A 12,631-nucleotide genomic window follows, 5' to 3' on the forward strand; every position below is an offset into this window, starting at 1 on the left:
GCTGTGGTGAGCATATTCAGTAGCTCAGGATCTGATTGATACTTAGTGCAGTGCAAGCCATAATATCCATCAAAAGAATGTAATGGGCAATTTGATAGTTACCCCCTTCAGCTGTATAATTTTAGTCTGTTGTTGCAAATTTGTCAAATTCCTTAGAATCCATCAGAAATCTTACAGGGAGAAAAGGGACTAGAGAAAGTTGGAGACACCAGCTTCCTTTTCAGTTGAATTCAGCCAGTGCAATAGTTGTCTTTGATAAGAGATTTTGTGAAAGGAATTGATGTATTTGTCAGCCCACTGCAAAGAGGAAGGCTCTTTTTTTGAGCCTTACTAAGCTGAAAACAGGCATTTTAGAGACCAATTAACAAGCAAAGACCACCCATCCCTACTGCAAGGGCAGGTTTGGAAGCTTCTTCAGCTATCCAGTTTCAGTCTACCTGCCATAGGTCTGTCAGAGCTTAACTAGCTCATACTTAAGGTTTTAGTTCTGTTTATTTTCCAAAATTCAGTCAGTGCTCTAAGAATAAGAATTGTGTTACAAAGTGTATGAACTTCCTTTCATGCACAAAAAAGCTGAATTTCTGTCTTGAATCCAGTCTGGAACTCAGTGGAGCCTGCAGCTGGCAAATTTTGTAATAAATAACATAGCCTCTTCCTGAAAAGTAGCTTTTTTAGCAGCACATTTCAGCATTTACGCATTTAGTAATATGAAGTTTAATATAAACAAATGCTTATAAAATTCAGGTGGCATTATATTTGTGTAATCCATATAAGCTTTGCCTTGCAGTACCCTAGTTTTAGCAGCCCTTTCCACATGGGGTTAGAAGAATGCAGCAGTACTGTTTGCAAGTTTGAAATAGAACAGGCTGTCTCTGTTTCACATTGGCCTCTCAATCCATTTTGAGTTTTGTTTTGGTTGGTTGGTGGTTTTTTTTGCCTAACCAAAGAACAGATGCTGAATTTGGATAGCATGCCTGATATATTTACTCCAAAGTATTCGAAACTTGGCAAGATCATGAGGGACATAACTTTTATATTATTTCATTGCTTGAGAACTTTGTGTGGTAAATAAAAGGTGTATGAATCTGTGAGAGATTAGTTGCATGTAGGTGACAGGTAAAACCCACAATACTTATGCTTCTTGTTCTGCTTCTTGAGCATTTCTGCCTATCAGGATGTATATTTTAACTTATTTAGATTTTAGATTATTCCCAACAGTGGGAATTGGATGAGTACCAGTAACAGCTCTGAAGAGAGTTTCCAAGCATGGAAAATTGGAAAGTGGCAGAGCTTGTGCATGGACTGAGGAGTAAAAGGCAGTGCATGTACACCTTCCTTATTAGCACAGGGATTGAGCTGGTGATCTTTCTTTGTGCAAGAGAACCAGGCAACTCGAATAGGAGTTTCACAAACATTCCATACTAGCATCAGTTAGTACCTCCACTTCAAGATGCAGTCCCACCTTTTGCTAATGTTGGGCTATTCTCCTGTCCCAGTACCCCACTGGAGGAACTCTTCTCATGATTTAACATTGAAGAGATACTGGAGTTACTGCTTTGTACTTTACAATTATGATAGTGTGAAGCTTTGCTCCAAGAAACATATTTGCTTGTATATTTGGTACATTGTGTTACGCATTTTATATTATCATCATAAACTTTACTGTGATATGAGCAGGGAGGAAAGAATTACAGAGGAGGATAAATTGATGTACGAAGTCTTACAGAAAGCTGTTATAACTGAGAGAATAATTTCCACTATAATTTCCTGTACATTGTGCAGGATTATGCAACTATTTTGGCAGTGCATCAGTTCTAACTTCTCTATATTTCACTATTCGTGAAATATTTTCTAAGGTGCACATTTTCGTATCTTCTTTTGGAATACATTTGATTACGTTTGTATTTGACACTATGCCCTTGCTATAGATTGCCTCTCGGCAAGAAATGTCCCAGTGCATATTCATTGCTCAGGTCACTAAAATACCAAATGAAAATCTGCTTTAGAAAGCAGAAGTTCTTCAAATACATTGCCCATTGTGGTGGGGTCCCAAGGCTGCCAGGACTTTGACAGGGTGTAGTCCTACCTTTTCCTGAAAGGAGAATGTTTGCATTAAAAGATACAAAAGGCTTCTGTTTCTTACAGTAAAGTTTTATTAGACCATAAACATACAGCAGTATGACTGTCTACAAAGAGAACTCAGTTCTGCTGAATGTGGCAGATGTAAATTTAAAAGATCTGGAAATAAGTGAGGCCTAGCCTTTCTTTGTGTTTTCATACGATGGCTTCTTTCTTCAGCCTTGTTTGTTACTCCAGCTGCAGTTAGGGGTTTTGTGCATCTTTCCTGCTGTCTTCTAGACTCCTAGGGAAATAAACCCCTTTCTTCAGACACTGTTCTTCAGACACTTGGCCTTCAGATTTGCTCCTTCCATGAGCAATTTCTTCTGCTTTTCAAGAACTTCCCACTTTACTCTCTAACATCAGACTTCCTGCTTGTAGCTGTCTTTGTCTGGTCTTCCCACCTGCTAGGGCATTGAGCATGTAGAGCAGGCGCTTGTTATTCTCAGAGGTGGATTTCCCCCCCTGACACACACACACTTTCCAGAGGGTCACATGTGACCTCAGGTTCAGCCCCCAGACCAAGCTATACAGGCAGCCCTTCTGATCAGCTTTCTAAAACAGTATATTGTTTTACATGCTTTCTAAAATGGTATATTGTGTTTGCAGAGAAAGCAGTGGAGAAACAAACAACTGAAGACTTCTGCCTAGAGCTTCTGTTGCTTTTGTTTTGGGTGGGGAAAAACGAATAGTTCCCTGGAAAAAATAGCTGTTAAAAAATAATGGGTGGTTGTAACGCAAGATTTTCTTTTTCTGCCTCTGGAGTTTCAGTCTGGAAGATACGGCTGCTAGTGCTTCGTTCATAAAGAGGAATGTTTCATTCATTTATTTTTTTTCTGCATGTTACAGAAAGGTATCCACGAGTGGAACTTCAGTGCTGCTTCTATCAGGGGAGTAAGGTAAGTTGTTTCCCTTTCAGATTTTGAAATGAAACGAGTGATTGAATGAGTATTGTATTAAGCTGCTACTGTGGACCTTGGTGGAGCTAACGAATGCAGAACTGTAGCAGAGTATCGCACATACTTTCACAGGTGCCCTGCACTAAGTGAAGCCCCAGGAGTCATATTCCAGATTCAGAAACCACCACTTGCAGAGTTCATTATGTAAAACCTAGCAAACATAGCCTCTTGAATTAAAGAACTATATTTCCTAAAAGTTGGTCATTTCTTTATGCTAACTAAAATAACTGCTAGTGTTTTATGTAATTTTGTCTGAGTTCTGTCGCAGCCAGGAACTGCAAGCATAGGCAGGTGCAGTAAGCTGGGAATTAATGTGTGGATGCAGAGCCAGGAGGATATGAGGAACTGACAAGATCAGGGTGTTTTAGCAATATTGTACTTGCTTACTTGTTGTTGAGGTTTGGTGTGAAAATGCACATTTGGGGTTTGTTTGTTTGTTTGTTTCTGTGTCTGTTTATGGGTATGGCAGCAAAACTTTTTCAGAGAAGGCCCATAAGGATAGGAGTCTGTCAATGCACAGTAGTAGCATGTATCCCAAGGGTCCATGTAGAGTAGGTTAACATTGTTTAGTAAATCATGGGGTCAAGAATGATATGTGCAAGATTGGCTTAACTGAATTAGAATAGAACAATGTTCAAGGCCACCTTCCTTTTTATCAGCACAGTTCTCTCTTTGGGACAGGACTTGTGAGGTAGTGGCTGTCGTGGTTTAAAACCAGGCAGAGGGCTTGTTCACTCACTCTCCCCCTTCTTTCCTTCCCCCTACTCCCGGAGGGACGGAGAGGAGAATCGAAAAGAATGCAACTCCCACAGGTTGAGATAAGAGCAGCTTAGTAACTAAGGCATAACGCAAATCACTACTGCTGCTACCAATAATAATAATAATGATAAAGGAAATAACAAGGGAAGAGAATACAACACCTCAGCACCAGCCAACCGATAACTCGCACCCCCAGCCCGACCAAGCACGGACCGATACCTCCTCCAACCCTGCAGTCTACCAGCCCTTCTGGGTAACTCTCAGTTACATCCTGGGCATGATGTGCTGTGGTATGGAATACCTCTTTGGCTAGCTTGGGTCAGGTGTCCTGTCTCTGCTTCCTCACGGCTTCCCCTCCTCCCTGGCAGAGCATGGGGCTCACAAAGTCCTTGGCCAAACCAAAACATCATTGTTATCAGCTCTGTTCCCAAGCCGAAAGTCAAAACACAGCACTGCACCAGCTACCAAGAAGGAGAAAAATGACTGCTACTGCTGAACCCAGGGCAGTGATGAAGGAGGAAATTTTGCCATCTACTTGCTTGATTTCCGCAAAATGTTTTCTGTCTGCTAGGGAGACTTCTTCTAGGGAAAATTCTTAACTGGACTGTGTGCCATATTGTCAATAGAGAACAGCCAAATCCGAGCTAATGGGTCTGCTCTGCTAGCCCACATTGAACCCTGTTTGTCAGGGTCCAGCTGTGCAATCTGAAAGTAAGAAAGTAGTGTTCCAGCACTGCTGTGACCTTTTCTGGATCGATTCTTCATTGTAGTCTCTTTCTCTTTTTTTTTCCCTAAGATTTATCTATACTTTGTCATCCTGCAACTTTCCACTTTGGATTTTGGTTTTAGTGTAATTAAAAAAAGAAAGAAGTCCAGAAATCTCACATTTTTTTAATAGTTATTGCTCTGTTCTAATAATAACTGTTCCGTGCACACAAGGCTGTTGCTATGTCTGCAGGACGTTTTTGCACAGATGGATGATTCTTTTTCTTTCCAAAAAGTAACTTAAAAAAATAAACTATCAATAGGCACAGAAATTCAGTCCTGTGAGATTCAGCTTATTTTAGGCATAAATTGCAATGATACTTAGTTCAGTCTGGTTTGGGTTTTGGTTACAGTATGTTTTTGTGTGCTTCTAAAAAAAGACAAAAAATCCCCAACTATTTATTGTCCTTTTTGGGTTTTTTTTTTTGCTTCCCTGACCCCTTATTAAACCTTGTGTGGTCAGTACTGTTTCTGGTGTACACTACTGCATTTGTTATTTAAACTGTCAGTTTAAACTTTGTCAATTGAATTTCAAGTCTGTTCATCAGGACAGATGTCAAAAACAACTTGAAAGACTTGACAGTGAGCCAGGAGTCACTGTGAATTCTTAGAAAACTCTCTGGCTGTCTCCATGAGGAGCTGCAGGGGGAAGTCTTTATCTTATGCAAGTATAAAACTGAATAAGACTTTTTCTTATTTTTCTTCTTCCAAATATTTGCAAGTTTCTGAACACTAAATTTTTCAGTTTTTCATGTTTTTTCCTACTTTCATGAAGACAAGTATTCTTTGGAGTGGGACAGCCTTCAGAACCAGGCCTGCTTCTAATATTTTCGTATCAAGACTACTTTTGGCTCCTTTGAAGCTCCTAGACTTAAAGTGGTCTAGGAAGGGGGAGTTCTCATCTTTAGGAAGATTCTCAACCTTTCTAGACTAGTAAGAGACAGATTTATAAGTGCAGCCTTAATGTTCAATGCAGGTCTTTGTAGATCTTGAAGGCTTTTCCAACAAAAGCCTCCATAAATATTTACTATATTACATAAGGAGAGAGCAGATGTGAAGAGACATCTAGCATTGAAATGGCTAATGCTTTTGGTAAATACGTCAAGGAAGTGACTGGGGGATCATTTTTTCTGTGTGCTGTGTAACACAGCACTAGGGCTTCTAGGCTTCACTAAACCAAAACCAGTATGAATATATAAAGATGATACTATAATGAGCAAAAGAATGAGAACACATATCAAAGTGTGTGCAAATCAAGAGAAAGCTGGTAATGGAGACCCAGAGAAGCCCAAATATTAAGAACATATAATAATAGAAATATCCTGGCTTGCTGTGGTCTAGTTTCTAGTAATGCAGGCAGTCATACAATTTAGTCTTGTTCACAAACACAAGTTCCCTCCTAACACCAAACAGGTTTATTGTACCAGCGTTTAAGTTTCCCAGATTTCTGGTGCAATCAGTGCCTTATTTAATGAGTAATATTGTTGAGCTCTCAAGAATTGCAAAGGGACTTGGAAAGCATGTAGTGCACTCTGAGCTGCACAGGGCTAAATCAACTCCCTGTGCAGGGAGTCATAGTAATTGGGTTTAGCTTAATAAACTCATTGATTAGTGATTTGTGTACTGATGTAAGTAACTCTGTTTTTGTCATATGCTTTGTTGACCTCCTAAACACAAATGTTTATGATTGAATCAGGCCAAAAAATATTGTTAAACGCTTTATCAGAGTTTTTTCAACATGGCTGCCACCCTAAGTGATTTGCATCTTAGGTTATCCAGAAAAGTTACTAGTGTTCTGCAAAGCTGACATCATACAAGCAAAAAGATACCAGCTTCATTTTTCCAATTTAAAAATAAAAAATAAAGTAGCAGGCTGAAGTTGCTAGGCTACAAGTTGGCTTTTTTGCAGTGTTCGGGACAAACCCTGGATTATGAAATAACTGCTACTTGTGGTGTTTCTGTGGGAGAGTGCCTCCAGAGGTCTAGCTGATGAATGTAGTGTTAGAAGCAGTGAAAAAGTTGTATTCAGATCTGCACCCAATTTTCTTTGCAGCTTAAGAATTGATAACAAGGATGTTTATCTTCCATCCCAAGTTCTTGGAGCTTGGAATCTGATCAGACTGCTTAATTGTGACAGTGGGAGGTGTCTGTACCGCTACACTTCCAGAAAACAGGCCAAAGTTTCACTGAGCTGCTTTTCTGTGGTTGCTGCCAATGCTCAGCTGTTTTATCTGCTGCTTCATCTGCAAGTTAAAGCCAGCCATAGTTACAGCATTTGCAGTATTTCACCTTCTCTGGATGCACACGAGCTGGGCACAAGCCATGCTCCATCGTGCTTCCCTGTTTGTCTTCAGAGTTTCACAAGTACAGGACCAACTCTGCTGTTACAGAAATCAGTGGGTATTGTGTGTGCTTGGCAACTGTCAAAATGAGGCATTTCCTGAGCAAATTATCCTGTCTCTTTTTATAACTTGGTATTTTTTATTCTTCCTTTCGTTTTTTTTTTCTTTCCAGGGAGGAAAGCAGCATTTAAGCACTGTAAACATTCACTTAAAGGCCTTAAATATTTGTGAATTTGCCTGCCCTCTGTGTACACTCCACATTCTTACCCTTTTATTCACTGCTGTGTTAGTCAGTGGCTTCTGTGCATGTCAGGTTTAAACTGACAGTGTGTTCAGTCAGATGTTCAAACTCACATGAGACTCAATTGAAATGAATGAGTAATTCTGTTAATATCAGTTACTCCATATCTGGAGAGTTTACCTGTGTGCTTTAAAATGTTGAATTAAAAGCTAATGTATAAACTGGGGACTGTGGCTGTCTTCCCAGATGTGTACATTACTTAGCACTTCTGAATTTTTCCTAACATAAGAATGAGTCATCACCCCCAAAGGCAAATATTCTTATAATTAAGCTTTCTCTTCTCATAAGCAGCTTTATGAAAGGCAGGCCTCCCAGCTTGTCTGAAGAGCCATTTATCAAAACTTACATCATAACAGGAAGCAAGGATCAGACAACCACAGACACCTATTAAAGGTGGAAAATTACAAGTATTTCCCGATACTGAAAGAAAAAACGTGATCAAATAATCAGTCCTTTGGCACAATGGAGAATACCATTCTACTCTATTGTGCTATAAATTAAGTAAAATCATGGTGGCTATCTTGATCCAGATAAGAGATTGATTTCACTTGGACTGTGGATTTTTTTTCCCATGTCATAAGAATGTTAAGGAGACTTAATTTGTCTTCATTTCTCAAGTACTTCAATATATATTATTGTAACACCCTAGCCATCTTGGTTTTTTATATTTTCTAATATGGTAACAATAAATTACACTGCATAAGTTTGACACCTGGCACTCAACATGTGACAAAGTTACAAGATTCAAATAATGCTTAATATTTTACATAAGGAGCACAGTAACAACGTGCATATGTAACAGTTCTGGTGAATGAATATCTTTGCAAGTGCTGCAGCAGCCTACAGTTAGAGCACTGACAACTGTACCAGAGTTTGCACTCCTGCTCTTCTGTTGAGACATCTATGCATCCATGAGAAAATGGCATGCGTATTTCTTCATTATCTTTGTTCTGTTACAGCAAAGAAAGTCAAAACTGAAGAAAATCATGAGTGGGCAAGGGCCATAAAGTCATTCACCTCATTTATTGATGCTGATTTAATTTTAAAGTTTTGGTACATTGATACATACTATCAGTGTACCAGTTCACAAGGAACTTATGGGAAATTTTTGTGTTCAGGATTGAGCTGTGGCTGATTCCTAAAGCAGGACGAGCTCATGATTTGAGGTTGAAATCCAGCTTTCTAACATGATCCCAAAATCATGTTCCATCTTGGCTGCAGGAGTGGAATTTGAGGGCCTTACCTAAATGCACTTAAGACAAAAATGACTCAGGTCAATGGAAGTAATCCTATTAACTTCTTTGCTCCTACTCATCCTTGTGCAATGTGTGGACTGTGGGGGAAGCTGAATGAGAGCAAGCAACAAAATGAGAACTTTGGAGGACACAAGAGTATAATTTTACAATAAAGAAGAGTTTCTTAGGTTTAATTTAGTGATTTCACATATTAAATGTATTGATCTGTGTGGTTTGACATAGCTGGTAGGAGTTCAGATGTATTTTTCTAATAACATGTTCTTTTGGCTGTTCTTTCAGCATTTCGAAGTTTGAAGAACGATGCTGTTTCCTTTATGTGCTGCACAACTCAGATGACTTTCAAATCTATTTCTGCACAGAACTTCATTGCAGAAGGTGTGCCATTTGTTATTTCAAAAAACCCACCATGGCCTTTGTTGGAGTAGATGCACAAAAACACACGCAGGAGGGACTGACTGTTTCAGAGCTGTGGTGATCATCTTTCAAGTGAAAGCTTAGTACTGCAGCATCCTGGAGATGTGAGGTTTAGAGGGTCAAGGGGCAAGCTCAGACAAACATTAGAAACTAATATGATTACAAATTTAATTATTTTTTAACAGACTTTTGGGGTTATCTTTCTAACATTTGTCGTATTAACTCTTAGTACAAGTGTTCGTTGCCGCCAATCTGGCAAAGCATCCTAAACTTCAAATGGACTTTCTGAAGTGGGAACATTTGGGATAAAATTTATGGTCCGGTCAAAATTTCTCCTTTACTTTAACTAAAATTTTATTTATGAATATAAAGAATCACACACTTTATTTCCTTTATGTTAGCAGCATGTTCATGTAAGTAAGATTGTACCAGTATCCCTACAGGAAACTTGGCAAGGGTTTGTTGCACAAAATAAGGTGTGTCTCAGTTTTTCTATGCTGTGTTTCTGCTCCATAAGCTTGAGGGCTGTGGTCTTGAATTGATCTAGGAGGCATTTCAGAGGAAATTTCTTGTCTTTTTGTGCTAAAAAAACAGATCAGCTTTGCCAAATATCACTGCAGTACTCCATGTTAACAGGTGTGGCCACCTCCAAGCCCAATCTTGAGCTTATTCTCTCATTCATTCTAGTTCATATAGGTTATTTTACCATGTTCACTCCCCTCCATATCTGAGCATTTCTTAGAAGACAAGTGAGCAATACCTTAGCATGACATATACTTGCATTCTTTTGAAGGGGTAGAAGTCATATGTGACAGGTTGGGTTCTTTTTTTATGGGAAGTTGTAAAATAAACCCCCTTTTCATTTAAACAAAAACTCAAAGCTAGCCTTCCTGCACTACAAAAAATTCTCCCAGTGTAGGCAAGATTTCTAGGCCTTTGTCAAGATAATTCAGTCTTTTTGTTGGACATAAAGAAATGCTGGTATAGGACGAGAATTTCACTGGATACATAGATTTTGAAATCTGAATTCCGTTAATTTCAGACATCAAACTTGCCAACAAACAAACTTTTCCACTGAGTTTATACTTACTGTACTCAAGTCCTCTTTTGATTCATCCATTACTTGAAAGAGAAGCATTCCTTTTGTCCACATACTGTCTCAGGTGTGTATTTGCCTTTTTTTTCCCTTTCCTTTTCTTTTTCCTTTTTACAGGTTTTTTGACATGGTGAACAGTATCACTGAAGAACTAGGGAAGACTACAGAGGAAGGGGAATGTGATGGAGACTCTCTAGAGGTATGTTCTCCTTCCCCTCCACTTCCTAATGTACTAAGAATTTGGGGCTTCTAGTGTAGCATTTCACTGAAGGGAGTAAATTACTCTTCTCTGGAAGAAGTTAGGTAAGTTATTGTTTTCAAAATTTTATACTGTACTGTTTATAAATTAGTCTTTTTAATGATCTTCATGTAGTTTTTATAACCAGCATAGCTAAATCTCTTGCATTTCAGGTAGCATACTCACTTGAGAAGCTACTCAGATCTGGAATTCTCCAGTCATGCTTATTGCAGGGCGACTCTTGTAACAGTTACTTCAGAGTGTAATCATAGGCAGTATTAGCATCTGTTTAAATTTTAAAGACTGTTTGTTGTCTGTTTCATGCATCACTGGAATCGTGTGCACTTACATTATTGGCAGATTGTCTGCACAAGTAAGGCTATAATTGTGGTAAAGGAAGGCTTGTCCCTGCTAGTTGCCATCTGTAGGCAAACGTTGCAATGAACAGCAAACTCAAATGAGGTGATTATGTTGGTGCTGCTGGGAGCCGGTTTCATACCTTTAGGCCACTAACTCACCCTGAAGCTTAGCATGCCCTGCTTCTGCTGGCACCCCTCTTAGCTAAGTTATAGCTTGCTGTCACACTCTGTATTCTCACTTTGGGTTTCTGTCTGAACATAACATGTAATTGAAAAGTGAGTACAGGGCCACTGGGTGCAATGCAGTACTTAGGTTGTTTAGGCTTTCTTTCAGGCAGGGAACAGGATAGAATATCTAAGCCCATGTCTTATCACATGAAAATCTGGTGTGCCAGAATTCTAGAGGCATGCAGTCAGTGCCACATAAATAATATAGACAGCCTTTTATCACAGTTTTGATGTTGGCATTTTATAATACATCTGAAATTGGAGATGGGACAGACTGTGGTGACCTATGGGATAGAAAAATATCCTACAATGAGAACATTAGGATGCCTCATTTGTTTATCTTAGCAAAAAGAAAAGCAGTGGGTGAGTTGATTACAATGGGTAAGTATTTTTACAGGAAAATTATGATGTGCTAATAGCCTTTTTTACTCTATTGCAGAAAAATGTAATTAAACAGTGACACCAAAGAAATCTGAATTAAGAATATGACTTCACCATGAGAGTAATTAATTTTTGAAACAAAGTAATGAAAGAAGTAGTGGATTCTTTCTAATAAAAGATAGCAGTCTTGATTAGGAGGAAAATAAAAACTATATAGGCATAAACTACTGGGTTTAGCATGAGAGGAGTGTGTGTGTGAAATCACATGTCTGTGTTACACAAGAGGCCAGGTCAGATAATTGCATGTCTGTGTTACAAGAGGCCAGGTCTATCTAATGACCATTTCTGGACTGGCCTTAAAACTCTTTGAAATTCAAATTCAGCCGAAACCATGCTCAATGCACTGCAATCCTGACTAACCTCCGTTGGCACACTCTGCTGGCTGACCTGGCACTGGCAAAATTGAGGTTACGCTGGCTTTGGAAGATGTGGTCAGGTCAGGAGAGCATTTGGAATTAATTAGGTGTATCCTGCCTTGCTTTTTATGTCAGTCTGGGAGCCGAGGCTCTGTTTGGTGCAGAGTGCCCTCTGTCGTCTTGTTTTCCCAGCACCTGCCAGCAGAATTGCAGGTACTGTTGAAGACATGCAAGGGTACCTACGCAGAACAAGTAAAGGCTAGGTTAGCTTTATACACTCATCTGAAATGGCTGCCGAAGAAGCCAGTGCTTCTTGTATAGTCCGTGGAGAAATATAGGCATGTCTGCACAGAATCAGAATTGTCTTCTTGAAGTGTTTTTCTTTCCTTCGTCATGGTCTGCAGAAAGCAACTGGTATCTTAAATACCTTAGTTATGAGCACAGGGTCAGATGGAATAAATCTTATACCTCTGTTTGATTTAATGTTGTTTGCTTTGCAGTATGATTATGAATATGATGAAAATGGCGAGCGAGTCATCCTGGGCAAAGGAACTTATGGCATTGTATATGCAGGCCGAGATTTGAGCAATCAAGTCAGAATTGCTATTAAAGAAATCCCAGAGAGAGACAGCAGGTATAGTAACTGTGCCTAGCTCCAAATTTAGTGCATTACATAATTTCTTCAGTAACGTGATCAACCAGTTTAACCAAGGAGTACTTTTTCCCTAAAGCTGTCAATAAATTACTTGTTTGTGGTATATGACAGTGTTCTGTCTTTGTAACTAGATATTTCCAAGTTTCAGAATAGATTACAATCACAAGCAAGAATTTAGAGTACTTTTTCTTTCCAAAAGAAATATTGCTGAAGTGCAGAATCTGACTCAAACACCTAGTGATAAGCTCTATTTACTTAGACATGCTCAGGCATGTCCTTAGAAAAGAACTATTGAAATTCATTATTTGCAGCATCCTTTAAAATTCTGAGACTGAATTGTTGTG

General features: G+C 39.1%; 1 protein-coding gene across 2 annotated transcripts in view; it reads left to right on the top strand.

Annotated features, from left to right (window-relative positions):
• MAP3K5 (mitogen-activated protein kinase kinase kinase 5) overlaps positions 1-12,631 on the top strand; it is a 102,058-nt gene that overhangs the window by 63,004 nt on the left and 26,423 nt on the right. For both annotated transcript variants that reach the window (XM_057407663.1, XM_057407671.1), the window contains 4 exons: positions 2,968-3,017; positions 8,780-8,875; positions 10,128-10,209; positions 12,133-12,266. In XM_057407663.1, the coding sequence (XP_057263646.1) occupies positions 2,968-3,017; positions 8,780-8,875; positions 10,128-10,209; positions 12,133-12,266 (362 nt within the window). The remainder of the gene's footprint in view (positions 1-2,967; positions 3,018-8,779; positions 8,876-10,127; positions 10,210-12,132; positions 12,267-12,631) is intronic.

The sequence above is a fragment of the Pezoporus wallicus genome, unplaced genomic scaffold (genome assembly GCF_028554395.1).
Source record: "Pezoporus wallicus isolate ANWC-B61680 ecotype Strahan unplaced genomic scaffold, APGP_CSIRO_Pwel_v1 contig_3817, whole genome shotgun sequence".
Classification (NCBI taxonomy): Eukaryota; Metazoa; Chordata; class Aves; order Psittaciformes; family Psittacidae; genus Pezoporus; species Pezoporus wallicus.